At 46.8% G+C, this 21,269-nt stretch overlaps 1 protein-coding gene across 2 annotated transcripts in view; it reads right to left on the bottom strand.

Moving 5' to 3' along the window:
• The window catches only part of LOC119406021 (protein zyg-11 homolog B), an 82,668-nt gene that overhangs the window by 51,519 nt on the left and 9,880 nt on the right, over positions 1-21,269 (bottom strand). For both annotated transcript variants that reach the window (XR_007417564.1, XM_037672865.2), the window contains exons 3-6: positions 19,902-20,072; positions 11,385-11,687; positions 4,842-5,108; positions 1,488-1,596 (exon numbers count right to left, since the gene is read on the bottom strand). Coding sequence is in view for 1 of the 2 variants with exons in the window: in XM_037672865.2 (XP_037528793.1) it covers positions 1,488-1,596; positions 4,842-5,108; positions 11,385-11,687; positions 19,902-20,072 (850 nt within the window). In the remaining variant the exon portion in view is untranslated. The remainder of the gene's footprint in view (positions 1-1,487; positions 1,597-4,841; positions 5,109-11,384; positions 11,688-19,901; positions 20,073-21,269) is intronic.

Here is a 21,269-nt window from a genome sequence, read left to right as displayed (position 1 = left end):
GGGAAGCGCTTCGTTCCTTGCGAAGAAGCACACTGCCGCGAGTCCGCTAACGCGTTGCTCTTGCCCGCAAAGTTCGAGGTTCGTCTCGCGTGCCGATGCCGTGAGCGGAGTTAGGCCTAGTGACGACTCCGAGCAGTAGACGCGCCGGCCGCGGTGCCCGATGTTTCAAAGTTCGTAAGGCGTGGTAGCGAGTACAAAGAGTCGTCCTGCGATCATCTTCGTCACGATGTCCGAAGTGCGCATTAGCAGAACCTCCAACCACGGATCCGACAAGTCAACGCTAGAAAGTCGGTCCGAGACGCGCGTTTGCGATGTTCGCTACGAGTGCGGCGCGCCATCGTAATCCCACCAAGCTTCCGCTAGTAGCTCCAAACTAAAACGTAGTTCTTGTTCAAAGTTATCGAGCCGTGAACACAGAGCGATTGCGAACACGCAACGAAGTAGCGCGACTTTCGACAGCCGTGAGCTTGAGACGCACGAGCTGCAGACGACGATCTCCCGGAGCGAGCATCGGACCAATGGCGAGGCGCGCTGGGGCAACATGGCGGACGCGGCCAATGGGAGGGCTCGAAACGACCTTCGAACATTTGCTTTTTGTGCGCTTGTTTTCGAAGGGAGGAGCCAGCTGCGGCGGGGAATTTGAAGACGGAGAAATGCGCTTTCCGATGAGCCCAAGATATCGGCGCCCGGTGGCGTCGTTGCGGAGCTATGATTTTTTGAAAATCAGTGTTTTTTTGCGATTTCCCCAATAATTTTCGCCACCTCGGCAGGCGCAACAATTTTTTTATAGCACTTCTACGCGGTTCTTCGCGATAGCACTTCTTCGCCATAGCACTTCTTCGCGATAGCACTTCTTCGCGATACGAAAGCCGCGTCCCCCCTTAAGGACTTTTTTTCTGCTAAGTGAGCCACCAGCTGGTGTGCCGAGTTTGGCGTGAATAAAGTAGCAGTTCTCTGCTGTTCTTTTTTTTTTTGCTAGTTTTTCTCCGTGTGGACGGCCGTTTTTCGTTTGCGTGGCGGGCTGCTGTGAGATTTGGTGGTGAGTACATCCTCTCTTGCGTGCTAATTGTCGGTAGAAATAGATATTGGCTATAACGAACTAATGGTTATAACGAAGTAATTACGACTCCCCCTTCCACTTCGTTATAACGAGGTTTTACTGTATTTTCGCCCGTGGCGTGGTTAAGCCTGTTGTGCTTCTCCCGCCGCCTTTGGGAGCGGGCGTTGTACTGCGTATGTGGTGTTGCCGCAGGCAATAAAGTGTTGCGGATTTCGAGAGCAGTACCGTGTACTCGCCACGCTGCACTCGGTGCCTTTGTTGCGCCCGAATGCACGTGCGCAGCAGCGCGCTAGTTCATGCGAGGCGACGGCAAAGTGGCCCTGTGGCTCGCTATGTCCGAACCCACACTAGGGGCCGTACTCCTGTGAGATACAAGCACACTACAACCGAGCCAGCTGCAATCGCCATCAGGGCCGCCGCTACTCACCACAAGGTCAGAGTTTGCGGGAAGTTCTCGAGTGAAGAAGTCGTCAAAGCACGCATCCGTCTGCACCAGGCCCAGGAAGGTCATCTTTGGGTGGGCCTCCAGGAAACTCCTGCACAGAGTGCAAACAGAGGTTTCAACCAAGAAGTGGTACAATCTCTACCAATATGCAAGGAAACGCTTCACCTATGCCCAAACGATGGTTAATGCAAACACACAAGAGCCTCACTTGCTTTTGTTATGTTTCAGAGAGATAGCTCCACTCGTCGAGGTATGAAAAAACTGCTCGTTCCGTGAATCTGATGTTTGAGCTCAGCCAAGGTGAAGCCACCTCCACGCACCTGAGCTGTCGCTCGACGAACTTTGTGTGAAGAGGTTTATTGGCGGTGCGTTCCAGTGGTGACGCTCTGAACAAACACAGCGAGTCGGGGCAGAGCACCGTCCAGAAAGATGCCAGCGACCAGCAGCGCGAGGCGAGCGTTGGCGATACTGCTGACCGGCGACGCGTCTTCTTCTTCACAATTCGCCTAGGTCGCCAGGATGGCTCTTTTTCGGCGGGGGCGAATTGTGAAGAAGAAGACGCGTCGCCGGTCGGCAGTATCGCCAACGCTCGCCTCGCGCTGCTGGTCGCTGGCATCTTTCTGGACGGTGCTCTGCCCCGACTCGCTGTGTTTGTTCAGAGCGTCACCACAGGAACGCACCGCCAATAAACTTCTTCACATTTGTTTAATTGCGTTCAACCACGCCAATTTTTTCCCTCCCTTACACAACCTTTTTTCTGAATGCAAGCAAATACAATAAATATTACCAGCTTTGAACACAAATCCGGTGTTCCTTTTTATACTGGCAAAGGGAATATGTCTTTCGAGTGGAGGAAAACAATCTCTGCTAAAAACCTTCACTCTCTTTGGGGCCATGGTGGTTACAGTGGTCGGCTACCGAGCGCAAGGTAAAGGGTTCAATTCCCAACAACACCAGCTGCTTTCCCAGTGAGGGGTATCTTACTACACGTACGATATTTTTTAATACAAAAAACGAAATAAGGAAATCTTAAAGGGGCACTGCAACACTTTTCCAAGTAACCATCGAATGGCTTCATTAAATTAGTTTAATGCCTCGTGAATCGACCGCCGCAAAAATTTTTAGGATCCGCCAAGCACGAGCGGAGTTATGCCGCACACTGTAATTGCTTTCTCTCTTCTCTCATCCCGACGAGCGCACTGGAAGCTAAGCAGGGAGGGATGGCACGGGGGAAGAAGTCACGTTACGCGTGCGTTGTGACCTTGAGCACTTTTTTTTTCTTCAAACGCGTGGTTTGCTTGCAACAAGACCGCGCGTGCGCAGGCACCTGGCGGCCTCCCTTGGTGGCCACGGTAACTATGCAGCCCACAATGCTCAAATTAGCCAGGGGCCGTGAACTTGGGTATATGACATGGTAATTTGGGTATATGGCATCATTTGTAGAAAGAAGAGGGAACGATTTCTAGCTGACTTTGAGAATTAATTGTAAATTCCAGGCCACGAGCTGCGCTATAATGTTTGGCTCACATGTTTTCAGAAGCCTCGACTACCGATCAGCAGCGTTCTCTGACCATGTTGAGAAAGTGTTGTAGGGCCCCTTTAAGAAAGAGAGAAGAAGACAGTGCAATTGGCGAGTGCAAAATGTCCTCCAATAAGCTTCACTGCAACACAGTTATGTAATGCAGTAAGGCATACTAATACCAGAGACCTTGCCGTGTAGCTTGCTAACTGGAGCCTATATCTTTCCCACTGAAGTACATCGGACTAACTTGTGAACCTCTTCAGATTCAATGCATTCGGATTCCAGAGGTTATCGATGACACCTCCCCATCAGTCATGACGGACTACATTTTTTTTAATGCCCAAGCATAAGGAGAGTCGTTAGAAGCGAAAAGTGCAGGAAAAGCTCGCGTAAGTTCTTTGTGATATCAGCACCCCGATGTAACAAATGAAATATAAAGAATGAAATATGAACAAATAAAAGTTGATAAGCAAAAGATAACTATTATACCAAATGAAACTTTCCACAGGAATTAAACCCAGCAACCTCGACCAGATAAGCCCAATAACATTGCAATCGCTAAAACACAGTTTGATATGTCTACAGCATGAATAGAACATCCTAAATGTCTTATGTCAAGCAAGAGTGTTGAGAGACTCATGTGATTACATATATACACATGGTTGACACCACAAGTATGTATTGTGCCACAAAAAATTGTGCAAAGCTTCACCATTTGATAGGATAGCTGATAGACGACACGCAATCAAAATTCAGCATTATGATTTGGCATTCCAAATCCGTTATGAAGGAATCTGCACACTGAATGAACACAAGGAAGGAAAATAAGAGGGGACAAAGCACGGTAAAATAATGCACCTTTGACAGCACACCCACTCACACATCACAATGGATCTTTATCATCATGTGCACTTGTATATCATGATGGCCCTTTACCAGCACACCCACTTACACATCACAATGAATTGTTACCATCATGCCCACTTGTATATCATGATGGTCCTTTACCAGCACACCCACTTGCACATCACACTGGATCTTTACCATCATGTCCACTTGTATATCAGCATGGCCCTTTACCAGCACACCCACTTGCACATCACAATGGAACTTTACCAACATGCCCACTTGTATATCATGATGGCTCTTTACTAGCACACCCACTTGCACCTCCCAATGGAACTTTACCAACATGCCCACTTGTATATCATGATGGCCCTTTACCAGCACACCCACTTGCACATCACATTGGATCTTTACCATCATGTCCACTTGTATATCAGGATGGCCCTTTACCAGCACACCCACTTGCACATCACAATGGAACTTTACCAACATGTCCACTTGTATATCATGATGGCTCTTTACTAGCACACTCACTTGCACATCACAATGAAAGTTTACCATCATGTCCACTTGTATATCATGATGGCCCTTTACCAGCACACCCACTTGCACATCACAATGAATCGCTACCATCATGCCCACTTGTATATCATGATGGCACTTACCAGCACTCCCGTTTCGCTCCCTGGAGCAGACATATTGACTTAAACCAGCATGTTTAGAGCTACGCGAGATCAGATCCAGAAGAGTTAGCTGCTAGCCTTACTTTGTATAACACTCCAATTTGTTTCTATCGCACTCATTGCCCTGCTCTTACGGCGAAACTCTGAATCATCTTTTTTCCCGGTTCCATAGAAGTGTACAAAGCTAACATGCCTCCTCGTTTGCGATATTTCTTTGTATAATAATGTGACCTGGAATATAATATTTTGCAACCCAGGGCCCTTAAGGGATAACAAATGACTGACCTGAGAGCTTCGACGGTCAGTCCGTCCTTGCCGGACAGGTCCAGCGAGACGAGGTGTGGGAAGCTCTGGGGGTCCCGCAGCAGCCACGAGACATCGTGCCGCAGCGGGTGCAGCAGGTCCAGCGGGTGGTCCCGGTCGTCCGACACGTCCAGGTGCTGCAACCGCTGCAGTTGGCACAGCACTGCCTCCTCGCCACCGCAGCTCTTCAGGTTGTACATGCTGAGCGATCGCAGGCGGTCGCGGCAGCGGAGAAGCGGAGAGATGTCTCTGTCAACAAAAAAGAAGAGTTATTTTAATGCACGTAATTGCTTGGCGAGTCCATAGAAAAATTCAGTGTGAAGCCAAAGAAGTCCTGTGGACACAGCTTAGACCCAACACTGACAAGTTCCCCCCAACAACAGATGATACACGGAGAGAATAAAAACGCAGGACAAACACAGGCAACTGAAACCTTTAACACCCAAAACACATGGTATATGACGACATCTGTCACATGATGTGCTCTCCCAATAACTGGCAAGAAGAAAACGTGGATAAGGAAGAAAGTAGAAAAAATGAACAAAAAGAAGGGATAACCCTACATTTGTCTTTTCTACTTCTTTTGCTGTTTTCTTATCAATCTTCTCTGGAGCACGTGATGTGATGGATGTCATTACTAGGCTTGTGCAAACAGTAAATTTTAGGTTCGAAGCGAATAGTGATTTGGTCAAATAACTTTGAATCGAATTCGAATAGTATATATATGACATATATAAAGAAAAATGAGCACAATTGTCATGACCCAACAACCTACACAATATTTTTTCATTTGCAACAAGGCATGTGCTAGTGTCATTCTCTTTGACTCAAAGGGAAGTGAAAGCAACTTTGAATAGTAGCAGGATTTGACTTTCAGTAGAATGCAAGTGATAATCCCTAAAATACATTACGATCTAAAATTTACTTTACTTAGAGCATATAAGCATATAACATTTATACTTAAAAAATTATGAATTGATGTGAGGGTAATTGGTTCATTTAACCTTGAAGTGGGGCTTCGTGGAAGTGCAGATTTCCCTGAATAGCTGTTTTCACGGCATAGCACTGCAGTGAAACCACCTTTACAGGGGAATAAATGCGGTTTAGAATAATTTAAATTCATTTTGAAGCGCATTCGAATACTGTAATACTCGTTCGAATATTCGAGCCTAGTGATTACCTATTATGTGTTTACGCCACCAAAAGCCCCAGCTGGCGTTTGACATTTGTCCGGTGTTTTCAATCCCCTCCCCTGTGTGTCGTTTTCTGTCACACTGTCCTTTCATTATGACTAGGGGTGTGCGAATATTCGAAATTTCGAATATTTTTCGAATAGTGTTTGCTATTCGATTCGATTCGCACTGAAATTTTACTATTCGAACTATTCGAACTTCCCAAAAATAAATGCAGTCAACGTCCGGTTGAAAGCAACCCCTTCAGATTTTCAATATGCTTCACCTCATTACATTCTCGTATTGCGGCAAAGCTGCCTTTCAAGCTCCATTACGGTCGAACTTAGCCAAGAGACAAAGTCCGGTTGGAAATGGTCCCTAGATTTTCAATATGCTTCACCTCATCACACCCCCGTATTGCGGCAAAGCTGCCTTTCAAGCTCTGTTACGGTCGAACTTAGGCAAGAGACAGTCAACGTCTGATTGAAAGTGGTCCCTAGATTTTTAATATGCTTCACCTCCTCACACCCCCGTATTGCGGCAAAGCTGCCTTTCAAGGTCCGTTACGGTCGAACTTGGCCAAGAGACAGTCAACGTCCGTTTGGAAGTGGTCCCTAAATTTTCAATATGCTTCACCTCACCACACCCCCGTATTGCGGCAAATGTATTAACTCAAGAAAACGCTGGTTCCAATATGGAGATGAAAGATGTGGCAGAGTTGGGGGCTCATTTAATGCTGTTTTGGACCTGAAATTTGGGCAGGAAGTCCGAAAAATCGGACGCCGAAGCTTTTTAGCATCCAAAATTTCAGATGTTCTTATATATCGACGTCTACGAGGCAGATTTGGAACTCCGGACTTGAAGGGAGCACACCCTTGTCCGCCACATCAGTTGGCCTTCCACAGCAGTTGAAAGAGGAGGAGAGGCTGAGGAAATGGCATCTCTGCCTATCACGTGTAAAGTGTTGTCGGCAGCACTTTGGTTGCACCAAATCATGTACATAAATACAATTCGGCCTCTACATTGCCTCACTCTTGATAAGAAAGACAACTATGAAATATGACCCCACCAGCGCTTCATCAACCTAGCAAAAAGAAACACGTTCATGTTGCTATCTCACAAGAATTACTTAGGGATTCTCTGCAACTTTTTCTGTAATTTCACTTCGAATTATTCGAAAAATGTTTGAGAAATATTCAAAAATTATTCGAAATTATTCGATTTGATTCGCACTCAATCTTTATTATTCGAATTCGCTTCGCACCCAAAATTTTGCTATTCGCACAGCTCTAATTATGACCAAAAGAAGGGGAATTTTAAAGCTCATTTTTCTTTGCTAGACAAAACATTTTTAGAAATAGCAAACAATAAAGCCAAGGAAAGTATAGGGGATGTTACCGTATATAGCCGATTATAAGTCGACCCCCCAACTTGCAACCCCTTCTAGGGGATAAAAATGTTGACTCTGGACACAGCCTCATGCTGCGGCCATAGCTCACCAATAAGTTTTTCAGAAGAGGGAGTGATGCAAAGAAACATTTATTTGCCCGTGAAACATTGCTTACGACTCTTTGTCGCTTGAGAGAAGGACGCAGTCACGGTCATTGCCATCTTGTGAGCCACTGCTGCTGCTCGCCGTCGGAACGGGTGCTGGTGGTACTAAGATGCCACACGTGAAAAACGCCGCGCAGACCATGTCGGTTGGCAGTCCATACCAGGCATCGTTGACCCATTTCTTGGATACTTCGAACTCGGTTTGCGGGATGCACATATCTTTCATGACAGTACGTGCTTTTGCTTCAATATCATCGTAGCAAACACTCAGGCTCTTGCTTCTCTGGTCGTGAACCCAATCTCGAACCGCCTCCTCAATGGCAGGGTATCGTCCAGACTTCAATCTGCGAAAGGAATGGCGTGTAGCAGCGCACGCGAAGATCTTGGTCCTTTGTTTTCTCCATTCCCTCGCGCACTTTTCAGACACATCAAACTTGCACCCTGCTTCAACGTTGCTTTCCGACTCTGCGTAGAGGATCACTTGCCTCTTGGCATCCGTTTGGCAGCGTCGCAAATCGCGCACACCACTGCTCGCAAGCGAAGCGAAATGCAGAAATGGCAAACAGGCATGAGTGCAAAAGGACGCGAAGACGCTTGTGGGCGCATGTGACTGGTCATGTGGTTTAGTACCCCGCTGAAGTGTTGCCAGCCCACACGGTGCTGCCAGCTTTTCTGTGGAATGCCGATGGTTTGTCAACGAATCGTTTCTATTGTATGAAAACAGAACTGCAGGGCACATCGCAAGATAAATTCCTCTTTATTCATAGAGCATCGTTCGCCCTCTGTCAAAGGTTTGCAATGCTGCTTTCGAGACCGTGTTTCCCAAGCAGTTCGCATGAATGCCGCGCGGCGGTTATTTTTAAACGTGCTCCATAGTTTAGCCTCGCGTGGTTTCGCTATAGTTTCGCGATAGTCGTGGCAGATCACAAAAATGTCTGGCTCCAGAAGCGGCACGCACGCGTTGGGAGATAGCTGTTGCCACGACTCCGCTGCCTCTGCGACTGATGTTATCGATGCGTCAATAGCAGGAAATCCGAAGATGGCGACTTTTCGTCGGACCCCACAGATAAATTGACTTTACGATTCCGCGTATAGGTCGATTCCCGAACTTTGGAAGGCCATTTTATGAAAAAAAACGTCGACTTATAATCGGCAATATACGGTGTTTGTAGTAATTATGATGTAAATGTGGAAGAGTAAAGTGGACAAATAGATAAGTTGCCGCCGACAGGGACCGAGCCTGCAACCTTCGAATAACGCCTCCGATGCTCTACCCCTGAGCTACGGCGACGGTCATCCTCCCATCCACTTATGGGGTGTAACTTGTTCTTGGCCTAGTGTGGCCTAGTAAAACTTGTTCTTGGCCTAGTGTGTTTGACATGTTTGAAAATAAAAGGTTGCGCGAAAATAAGACAGGTTCACAAGCGAAGGCACAGGAACAAGCACAATTTTCGCGCAACCTTTTATTTTCGAGTACATTTAATAGTTAGTCGGCGCCGCTGGTAGCCATGACAGCGAGTGTGGAACACTCTTTTTGTGCCTGCTGGCGTCACGAAGTACGTGATCTTTTTACGAGCTGGCAGCTGACCAATAATCCCTCCGATACTACCTGAAGGCATCCAGTCTGCCAGAACGAGAAGGGGAATTTTAAGGGCTCGTTTTTCTTTGCTAGACACAACATTAATTAGACCTAACAGACAAGAAAGCCAAGGAAAGTATAGGGGATGTTATTTGCAGTAATTATGATGTAAATGTGAAGAAAGTAAAATGGATGAAAAGATAACTTTACGTATAATAACTGTACAATAACTGTACATATATGCCCCACAAAGTGGACGGGAGGATGACCGCCGCCGTAGCTCAGTGGTAGAGCATCGGACGCGTTATTCAAAGGTTGCAGGTTCGGTCCCTGCCGGCAGCAAGTTATCTTTTCGTCCACTTTACTTTCTTCACATTTACATCGTAATAACCACAAATAACATCCCCTATACTGAGACGTCCCCCTCGGTTACCGACCGCCAAAGAGAGGGAAGACCACTCAATCCCTTTCCTAGTTTCCCTCTTGGCTACACGTCTCAATAACTCTACACACAGGGACTCGTGCTGGGGCCAGGAAGTGAGAGACGCTACGACTTGTTCCTAATTACTGACACATTTAATTGAATAGTAATCGCAAATGGAGTACACACATGCTGCCCGCATACAACATCTACACAAAATTATAATACATGAATAAAACACTCGAGATGCGTGACACAGGATACATAATCTAAATAGCTGCAACAATGCAATGGCGCGAACAATCAAGGTCATAGAGTTAAAGAAAACATAGCGCAGAAACAGGACTCAGTAAAGGCAACACAAACGAGGACACAACAAAACGAAGTTACTAGTGAATAAAACTGCGCAATGTCTCAACCTACCGCCCCCCTTCCCGCAAAGTTCGTTTAAATGTAGAAAGGAGTGTAGCTCATCTCACGAGTGATTCGATGATGTCGCAGGCCTAGGGGCTCGTTGTTCGGGTCACTTCGGGTCGAGGCTCGCGAGTTGTCTTCCGGGTCACTGTCCCACTCGTCCAGCTACTCGCGACTCTCGATTTCTTCCGTCCTCATCGTCTCCATCATCCCGTTCATCGCCTCCCTCAGTCATCATCTCGTCGTCTCTACTCTCTATCTCATTCCATCCTCTGCCTCGGTCCTCATCTCATCGTCTCTCATCTCGATCTCATCGCCTCGCATTCCATTCCCTCCTGATCCTGGTCCCGCGGCCGCTTTTCGTAGACCCTGACTCCGCCCCTCCGTGACACCCAACCAATTGTCACCATTTCCATACCATTCTTCACTGTCGATCAGTGCGTGTCAGTCTCGACGACTGCCCCCGCAGTCTACACCAGTGGAAAACACCCTCTCCAGCAAAGTAGAGGAAGCAAAAATGAAGAAGCGCCAAATTGAGAGAGTGAAACGGGCGAGCTGTCCGATGACGCGTGAATTATGGGCGACCAGGAATCTCGACGCTCGGACAACACGTGCCATCTCTAATGGACGATGCGCAGTGTTCTCGAGCGCAGCATTGAAAGGCCTCTGGCCGCCCCCCCGCGTCGCTACAGTTTCCAGTGTTTGGCGACCAGATGTCCACTTCGGGTTTCGGCGCCTCCAACCCGGCGTCTTCCGCACAATTCTCCGAAGTCGCCGCTTCCTCTTCCTGGGACGCTGGCGGCGGTCATCTACGGAGAACGCGATAATGAGCCCGGGAGTCGCGGAAGGTGACGGATGTCGCGCGCGGCCCGGCTCAGGGACTACGGCAGAGCCGCATGAATGGAACCGATGAAAGGCGTTCGCTGCCCCACCATGCCATAAAACTGAAGGGCGCGCCCGGCGTCTCGTCGCTGCAGTGGCTGTACACAATAGAAGGTGTCACCCGATCCTGGTGTTTGAGCGCTGGGCCTGCGAAGACCGTCAACAGAATTCTTCCAAGAACCCTGCTCCAAAATGCGCGTTCGTCACCGCAGGGGGCTTCTTTTTGCAGAAGCTTGTCTTGGGGAAATGGATGTACATCTGGAGAGGCCTGGCGCCCAGCCCGCGTTTTCGGGAACGTCACAATACTTTCCTTGGCTTTCTTGTCTGTTAGTATTAATTAATGTTGTGTCCTTTAATTATGCTATACGAACTAACTCAGCTTTCCACCCAACAATGTCAGACATATGCAGAACAAAACCAGTAAGGACTAAAAATATAACCAGTACAGACTAAATACAGCTGCTACGCAATGGTATTTACTATGATGCAAGGAAGTCACCCACTTGATGCGAGTGCCCGAGATGTCGAGCGCCTCGAGGAGGGGCAAGTCCTGGGCCACGATGTCAAGGCCGTGACGGTTGAACTCGGTGCCACTGACGTTGAGGGAGGTGAGTCCGCGCAGCTTGGACAGCGCCACCACGACACAGAACTTGGAGCTAGTGAAGGCCGTGCGCGCCACGTTGAGTAGGCGCAGATGGGCCAGCGACCAGTCGCCCAGGCAGCCGATCAGGTCGTTGACCGTCACCCGGGTCAGACCCGTGGCCTCCAGCTCCGTCAGCTTGTGTGAGCGCAGCACCCGTAGACCCCTGTAGTACAACACCAGCGAAAGGTAAGCGAGCGAGTATGCTCTGGATACCTAACTTTACCTGCCAAGAACTTTCAAAGGGGTCTTGAATCACTTTTCATTGTAATCATCGAATGAACTCGGTATCAGAGTTTATTGCCTCACGAATCGAATGCTGCAAAATATTTCTCGAATCCGTCAAGAACGAGCGCAGTTACAGGGGTTTCTCGCGTACTTTGAGTGCTGTCTCCCTTCTCTTGTCCCGACGAGCGCGCTGGAAGCTAAGCAGGGAGGAATGCATGGGGGAAAGAAGTTATGCATGAAAAAGGGGCGCCTGATAAAATGCCAACTTCATGCTCCACTTCTAAACTCTTCCTCGCTGCACACGACTAAAAGATTTGGCTGTGATCTTCATAGCTGTGTCTGTTTTCAGCAGGATGTGCTTTTTCACCAAGCCCGAGGGGTGGTTCATGACCCCTCCTTTAACATTAAAATTCCCAATTATCCTGTAGACGCAGCGCTGGGAAGAGAATAAGGGAAAAAGCCCACATTTTCTTTACAACTTTGCCCACAGCATATATAATAATAATAATATCTAGGGCCTTACATGCCAAAACCATGATATGAATATAAGGCACACTCATTTGGAGTGCTCCAGATAATTTGGACCACCTGAGGTTCTTTAACGTGCACTGAAATCACACATTACATGGGCCTTCAGTGTGTCGCCTCCATCGAAATGCGAGTGCCGCGGCTGGGATCAAACCCGCATCTTCCAGGTAAGCAGTTGAGCACCATAACCCCGAAGCCACTGTGGCGACTAGCACACAACTTTTGGATAACCTTTAAATGTAGCACTTGGGTAGCAGCAAGTAAACTTCCAACAAACTAAAAGAAAATTAAGCGACTTTTTCAGTGACATCGTTGACATCACATGCTTCAAGAATCTTTCAAGAGGCTCAAACCCTGTTGTTCTTTTGTCATCAAAACTTCTTCCGTGGGTAAGCGGTCAAACAGCATCAAGCAGAATTCTTTTCACAGGGAGCTTTCAATGGCATTGAGGATGAGAACGAAGTAAATGCTTGCAAAAATGCAACGTGTTACACAGGTTGACAGCCGGTTTCTTTCTAACACAGGTCAATCAGTATTGCAACCACTCTTCCATAGCTATTTCTTTGCTGCATTGAGTGTGCTGAACACTTTGTAGGTGCTAGTGTCCTGTAGTAACCAGTCTGCTTCTTCAGTAATCTAGCAACATGAAATGTACATGCAGTGATGCAATCGACCGAAGCCACTTCGACACAGCTTCTGGAGCAGCTAATATCTCGCTTTCGAGCAGCATAGCAATCTCTTGGAGCAGTTGCCGAGCAAACATTTTCTAACGCAAATATTTGTCTCTAAGCTTGATCAGTTGTACTACATGTTTAATAAAATCGATATATGCACAAATACATGCACCTTCACTTAGAATACACCAAAAGATGAAATTATGTTACTGCTCGTCGTTTTTCCGCAGACATCCCTAAGTTTCTTTATAGCCGTGACCTCAGGCCACATAGTATTTTCCCAGAATCCACCTCATATTTGTGAATGAATATGACTTGGAATATGAGTAGTGGAAGTGCAATCTGTATAAAATTTCTATGTACTCTGTTTACTATCCAGAAAGACTATTCTGATGACGTTCGTACTTTCAGAACAACCTAGTACTTTGCTGTGTGGTGAAGTGCCTGTGGTTGTGCTTTATGGAGAGAATCGTGAGGATCCTAGGTCATGGACAGTGAGATAACTGATATTTATTCTCCAACCAAAGTTACGAAGACACGTAAAAACCCGACGTTTCGGAACCAGCTCGGTTCCTTCCTCAGGGGGGACTGCGGCGGCTTGGCAGCGGCCTCTTTAAGGCACTCTCGCGGCGGTTAACGACCCCACGCATTACCGAGGAGCGTAGCCCATGCGCATACACCGGGGGGAGAGTTCCGAGTGAACGGTTGATATTTTGAGTGGTCCTCTGAGTGGTCCTCTCAAAGAGGACCACTCAAAATATCAACCGTTCACTCGGAACTCTCCCCCCGGTGTATGCGCATGGGCTACGCTCCTCGGTAATGCGTGGGGTCGTTAACCGCCGCGAGAGTGCCTTAAAGAGGCCGCTGCCAAGCCGCCGCAGTCCCCCCTGAGGAAGGAACCGAGCTGGTTCCGAAACGTCGGGTTTTTACGTGTCTTCGTAACTTTGGTTGGAGAATAAATATCAGTTATCTCAGTTTACTTACCCAACCAGACAGACTTCTGTCTAATGTTTACCTTCAGGTCATGGACAGTTCATAAAATACAGGATTTAATCATTGGTCCTTTCTGCCCGAAGTCTAATTTGTAGAGCTGTGCGAATGGCAAAATTTTGGGTGCAAAGCGAATTCGAATATTAAAGTGTGAGTGCGAATCGAATTGAATATTTTTAACACGAAAGTGTTTTATGCCGAGGTCCACCAAGACTTCAATGACGTATTTCCGTCACGGAAATGAAGTTGAAGAAATATACACGATCAGATGGTTAAGAAAAAAACCTCCGTCAACGGGCATCGAACCCACGACCGCTCAGTCCGCAACAACAGATGCCGGGCACGCTATCCACTGCGCCACGGTCACTGACTCTAGAGGCTTTACCAACGCGTCTTTTATATCTACCACTCTCACGGTCGGCGGGGTGGTGTTGCCCTCTGGGAGCGGTAAGGTAAAGTAATTCGTCATTACTGCTGCCTCCGCGAATAGCACCTGCAACGCGTTGCACGTCCCTCCCATTCAGCGCATTTTCAATAGAAGTTCAATTCTGTCAATGCCTTAACACACCGCGAGGTGGCGACCTTAGCCAAGCGTCGTAAAAGCCTCGGCGTCGCTCACAGCTCTGCGACGCGCGCCTGCCTCACGTGGCTGTAACACCGTGTTCCCCGCTCACGCGCTCACCCCTAGAAAAATCGCAGCCGGGGCTACCAGGGCGGCACGACGCGCTTTGCGTTTGCCTCTAGTCCGGCCGTGGTGTTCAATCACATTTTAACATGCCGCGGAATGGCGACCAAGTTCTGAGTCCAATATGCGACGCTCTTGTGGCTATCACACCTCGTTCTATGATTACGCTTTCACCGTTAACTACTACAGCTACCACAAGGGTTTGTTTAATCATTTAGAAGGGACGTTAGTCGTCGGGATGGAGATGTACCACCAATCATTAAAGTGGGCACATCCACGTTAAACGGTGCTATAGCTGCCAGACATCAATATACATTGTGCAAGCTCTCTTATATCAATGTACAGTAAACATTCAGTTACTTCTGTAAGGGCACATTTTACTTTCGTGTTATTCTGATTCCTATCGGAATCTAATTCCTATCAGGATCAAACATGTTTTTCGAATACTTCTCGAATATTTCTAGAATATTTTTCGAATACTTCGAAGCGAAATTGCAGAAAAGAAAGTTAGAAAGGATTCCTAAGCGTATTCTTATGAGATAGCAACATGAAAGTGTTTCTTTTCGCTAGGGTGATGAAGCACTGGCGGGGTGGTGTTTCATAGTTGTCTTATCAAGAATGAGGCAATGTGGAGGCCGAATTGTATTTATGCACATGATTTGGTGCAACGAAAGTGTTGCCGACAACACTTTACACGTGCTAGACAAAGATGCCCATTTATTCAGCCTCTCCTCTTTCAACTTCTGTGGAAGCCCAACTGATGTGGCAGACAAGGGTGTGCTCCTTTCAAGTCCGGAGTTCCAAGTCTGCCTCTTAGACATCAATATACAAGAATATCTGAAACTTGGATGCTAAAAAGCTTCGGCTTCCGATTTTTTGGACTTCCTGCCCAAATTTCAGGTCCCAAACAGCATTAATTGAGCTCCCACCTCTACCACATCTTTCACCTCCACTTTGGAACCAGCGTTTTCTTGAGTTAATACATTTGCAACCGTAGCAGAGCGTAAAAGGCAGCTTTGCCGCAATACCGGGGTGTGATGAGGTGAAGCATATTGAAAATCCAGGGACCACTTCCAATCGGACGTTGACTGTGTCTTGGCAGAGTTCGACCATAACGGAGCTTGAAAGGCAGCTTTGCCGCAATACCGGGATGTGATGAGGTGAGGCGTATTGAAAATCTAGGGACCACTTTCAATCTGACGTTGACTGTCTCATGGGTGGAAGCGGGCTTGAGTGTTTTGGAGCAGCTCAGGGAGCAGGAATAATGCTGTTTTGGAGCAGCTTTGGAGCACCAAAATGTGTGTTTTGGAGCAATGCAAGTTAGTTTTGGAGCAGAATTCTATGATCAAATATCATTGTTCTTTTTTATTTCTGGTAAACACAAGAAATTCCAACGATTTTAGAAAACATTTAATACTGATGAACCAACCACACTTGAAACAAATTATATATATATATATATATATATATATATATATATATATATATATATATATGCGCACACACGCGCATACGTGTTATCAAAACATCACAGCTGTGATAGAGCAATGACTCAGGAAAATGAGATAAGCGATGTTCTGCATAGCTACACTTGACTAGACTGACAAATGAAAAACATTAAAGATAATGAACATTTTTCATCAGCGGTGTTTTCGCACCGCGTTTGCCGGGTTGCTACATTTTCGTCAAAAGCCTACGCCGGCTTCAAAAAGTTCCTTCGAAATGCGCGGACGTCAGCGCCGTCTGGGGGCATTGGGAGAAACCAATGAAGCACGTGTCTGCACCCTAAACTCCGTTTGTCGGACGAGCGGGCGATGTGCCGCGCGAGGCGTTTTCTTTTCTAGTTCGGGTAGGAAGACGCAGCGGCGCGATTTTGAGGCGTTCGTCAAAAGGACGTGCGCCACCCTCCGACCACGCGTCAGTCGCGCATGACATCAAGCCATTCAGGACGCAACAGCGCGATGTCGCGAAGGCGTTCGTCAAAAAACACGCGCATCCCTCCAAACGCGCGTAAATCGCGCCAAAAATTGCGCCATGCGGTTCGACCTTTTCCCTTCAAGTTCCCTTCCAAGATTTGTCAATTATTGGTGTCGCTTATATGCACGCAAATATGGCACTTGAGATGCGATGATACTAGATGTCGCAATCGCACAATTTGTATCCCGTGGTTCTGTTTTCGTACTACCTCACATTTGTCTTTTCAGTAATAAACGTTCCAAGTGTCTATCTTGTTCTTTTTTTGTATATTTCTTCACTCGCCACCTCATGAGCCAAACCACACGCAGCAACGGCGGCGAGCGGCATGTCATGTAGCGCTGCGGATGGTACGAGCTACAGCGTACTCGACCACGAGCCGAGCGCAGGTTCTGACGAGCCAAAATCTAACAACGCGACCGATCGCACTAGCGATACTAAGCTCGTCCCTGCACGAGCGCGTTTACATGCTGCATTTATAACGTCTAAGGCCTTATGTGCAATGCAACAAATTCTGCACATGGAGAGGCACGCTTTCACTAAAAAAAATGAGTTTCGGAAATGGTCCAACCGACTTACACGGACCGAGGCCTTGTGAGTGGTTTCGCGGTTGGTAGTGGCTTCACTGACCACAAACAGATAAAACAATTTTTTCTTTCTCATGAAGACTTATGACACAAAATCCATATTACACACTCAGCTATACAGCGGTTTCCTTAATGCAAGGTTTCTAAATAATGGTCGCGCGTTTACGTCCGCGGCGGCTGCTCGCACTATCCTCATGGCTTTACATAAAATTAAGTATTCGCAGTAAATAGAACCTTTTCGACAATTATGAAGCGTCAAAGCAGTTACTTTTGTTCATGTTCGCAATCCCAGGCCACGATAACAGCAACCGCCTCGTGCACGCAGCGCGCCAGAAAACTCCATTGCCGCCGATGTCACAATCGAAATATGGCCGCACAACTCACTTTCTTGTAGATAGCTCCTGTACAGGCTCGCTAGCTTTTTTTGTGCCTTCGACAACGTCTCGAGAGCGCGCCAAGTGATGTGATGATGATATAAGCTCGCATAGGCGTGCCATGACACGGATGACAGCGGCACATAAGGCACCAAACGTAGCCTCGGTGATTGGTTCCGGAAGCGCACCGGAGCCCATCGCGGAGGCCGTGCACCAAAGATCGCTTGGGAGCAGTTTCGGCGCAAAAATGCGTTTTGGAGCAGGATGGCGCAGCAGAAGCGGATTGGCGCAGCGTGGCGCAAATGGCGCAGCGCTTCCACCCCTGCTGTCTCTTGGCAAAGTTCGACCGTAACAGGGCTTGAAAGGCAGCTTTGCCGCAATATGAGAGTGTAATGAGGTGAAGCATACTAAAAATATGAAGGGGTCACTTTCAATCGGGCATTGACTGTATTTGTTTTTGGGAAGTTCGAATAGTTTGAATAGTAAAATTCCAGTGCGAATCGAATCGAATAGCAAACACTATTCGAAAAATATTCGAAATTTCGAATATTCGCCCACCCCTACTAATTTGTGATCCATGAAATTTGCGGTAATGCGAGGCTTCGTATTTAACTTCAGCAAGTTTTCAAAGACGAACTGTTGCTACTGTCGAGAAACATACCGAGAAACCGGAATGCTGGGACACCATGCTTTCTCAGCAAAATCATACAATCCACTGCAGCGAGTGGTATTGTTGATAAAGTCCGGTGATTGTATGGTCAGACACAACTTGTAAATTAAGCATCTTGCACGAACCTTTATGAAGTATACCACAACAAATAGTGAAATTATTTTGTAAAACAATCTAACTATAACAAAATGGTCTATTCAAGCACATACATGTGCTGCTCAATGTAGCTTGGTCCACAACAGTTAGAAGCTATTTTACCGATCTTAATAATGTAGTGGTCTAGTAGTAGTAGTATGATCTAATAGTAGTAGAAAACTTTATGTGCACAGTATGGGTCAATCTGAATGGTTTGGCAGAGTTACTTCTAACAACTACTTCAACTACATAGTACACGTCAGTATGCTCCAATTACCACTCAAACTTACAGTGGTAGCTTAAATACGGTTTGGAAGCATGTTCACTATTCTTTTTCTCTGGGAGATCACAGAACATCTTGGCGCATGCTCGGCACAATTTATGAGATTTTTACAAAAATGTAGCAGGATGTAGCAGGTTTCACCTCTTGACACAGTTTGGCGCAACTGATGCAGCTATCACATCGTATGTGTGACAGGAGCATTTTATTTCACCTTCGTACTGCAGTACCACACTTATCCTTGATGGGTGGAAACAGCATTTAATCTATACTACACTGAAACCAATGCCAGATTTACTGCTGAACTTTCTTGTCCTAACAATGCGGGCACCCTCCTACTTTTGAGAAGAATGAGGGTTGCCCACAAGAGTGGAATATGTACTGTTCTCCTTGAACAGCGATTGAAGTACACAACCACATGGGCAAAACATTACAGAAAGGCAGCGGAATGAATTCCATAGTCTTCTGTCTGCCTGTCAGTGCACATACTTTTAGATCTATTCAAGACCAGTGCAACCGCCATCAGAAGACCAGAGCAACCCGCCATCTTGTTATACCCGTCACACAGCACGTGCAATGTCGTTCTCAGTAAATGACATTCATCTTGAATGTCATCGCGGATTCGCATTCCTGGTCTACACAGGCATACAAAATGGCATTCACAACTGATTTCGGTGTTTGTCATCAGTGAAGTGCGCTTTTTGCTTCCTATTATTACCTGCTGACAAAACTGCAGAGCTTGCTTCCATGCTTGGCGGATAGATATCGCACATGAAATACCGACCTTGCTACCGTGGCACTACTTCCCAAAAACAACACGGAGCAATTGAAAAAGAAGAAAGAACAGACGAACGTTAGTAAACGTGGCCGACAGGATGCATTGGTGTCGTGTCAGAGCCTGGGGCAAAGAACATGTTCCCACAAATTGCCTCAACTACCACGCTGTACGTCAAAGAGTTATCAAAATGTTAACAACAGTCACTGACAAGAACCTTAACTTTGATTACAAATCTTGTAGTTTTTTGTCGAGCTCCTGCCATCGAGATTACACATGTTGCGCTTGCGTGAATTCGGAAAACGAATTCAATGGGCGAATGCCATTAGCTGTGAATGTCAACTGCTGCGCCCATGTAGTAGCAACAAAAATGGCATTAACATCTAATCACATTCGCTGCGAATGACATTAGATAAGCCGTGTGACAGGTCTTGGGACACACTGCACGACTCAGTACAGCACAAGAACAAGGCGACTCACTTGGTGGTGACGTTGGCAGCATTGTGTATGCGCACCCTCTGAAGACGAGTGGAGCGCGCATCAAACAGCGTCAGGATGCTGTCATTGAGCAGGCCACGCACGCTGAGTGTCTCCAGCACCTGCTGCGACACCTCCCGGTGGAAAAACACGTCCGGATCCCGGAACGAGTACCTGTATCCATTGGCAAATCCGAGCTCACTGTAGGCCAAACGTCTCTGTTTCTCACGGTGCAGTGCTCACTCACGGTTAACCTTTCTTTATTTGAAATACCTTACAGGCATATTGCAAGGGAGGCACTGCAATTACAACACTGTACAAAAAATAAGAATGATCAAGAACAAGAAAATAAACAACTATACATCGTACATAAAGTTCGAACACACAACATATAACGTAATACATAATGCATAATCCTCATAATCATGTCGTGGTTTTCGGACGTTAAATCCCAACATAATACATAATACATACAATTTTTTTGTTCATATACACACAAAATGTTGATTGCATGATGCTAGTTTATTGCATCCCGCTTTACAAGCAGCGATGGCTAATATGGCTTTGCGAGGGCCTACAGATGAAGTTCAGACCTGTTGTCGTCACAGGCATCAGTTACAGGAGGGAAGGAAGGTGAGGGGGGGGGGGAGGCATGTTCATAGGCGTGCGCAGGGTTCACCAATGGGGGGGGGGGCCCTACTAAGTCCACGTATGGGGCAGATTTTGCTCCCCCCCCCCCTCTTAGGTGACTAGAAGGGTCAATGTACGGGGCAGATTTTGCACAACCCCCTCTTAGATGACAAGGGGGAGGCGGCCGCCCCCCCCCCCCCCCATCCTTCAAGCTACGTACCTTAGCAGCCCTAATTACCAGCTGCCTTTTGTCTTTGACAAGCAAGTACACTGCTGCAACGAACCATGCATAAGTACACTTCCAAATTCTGACCACTACAACGACGGAATTATTTTCTTGTTACAAAAAAAGTGCGATCTGGAATAAAAATAGCTTTGTTGCGTACAACATCCATTATAAACAACATATCTGCTACAGAAGAGTCGCTTGCTGAATGAGTGGGCACTGCATCATCGTAGAAAGCAGCATAAAAAACGGACACTAGGAAAGGACCACATGTACACGCACACATCTACTACACCATAAAAGAGGGAAACCAATTTTCTTTAACACAGTTAAGACAGGCATTCGTAAAGTTTGCATTGTCAGCGTGATAGATTTATAAAAGGCGTACATGATAGGCATCAATATGAGTGTGCATCTGTCTGAATTTTAATGAAAACCAAGAGACAATTAAGCCAAGGAAGGTACAGGGGACGTTAATTGTACTGTTTTCAGTGTACTGTAGTAATCATGAAAGC

The sequence above is a fragment of the Rhipicephalus sanguineus genome, chromosome 9 (genome assembly GCF_013339695.2).
Source record: "Rhipicephalus sanguineus isolate Rsan-2018 chromosome 9, BIME_Rsan_1.4, whole genome shotgun sequence".
In the NCBI taxonomy this organism is placed as follows: Eukaryota; Metazoa; Arthropoda; class Arachnida; order Ixodida; family Ixodidae; genus Rhipicephalus; species Rhipicephalus sanguineus.
The sequence above is the reverse complement of the archived record's forward strand: the minus strand, read 5'-3'. Positions and strand labels throughout refer to the sequence as shown.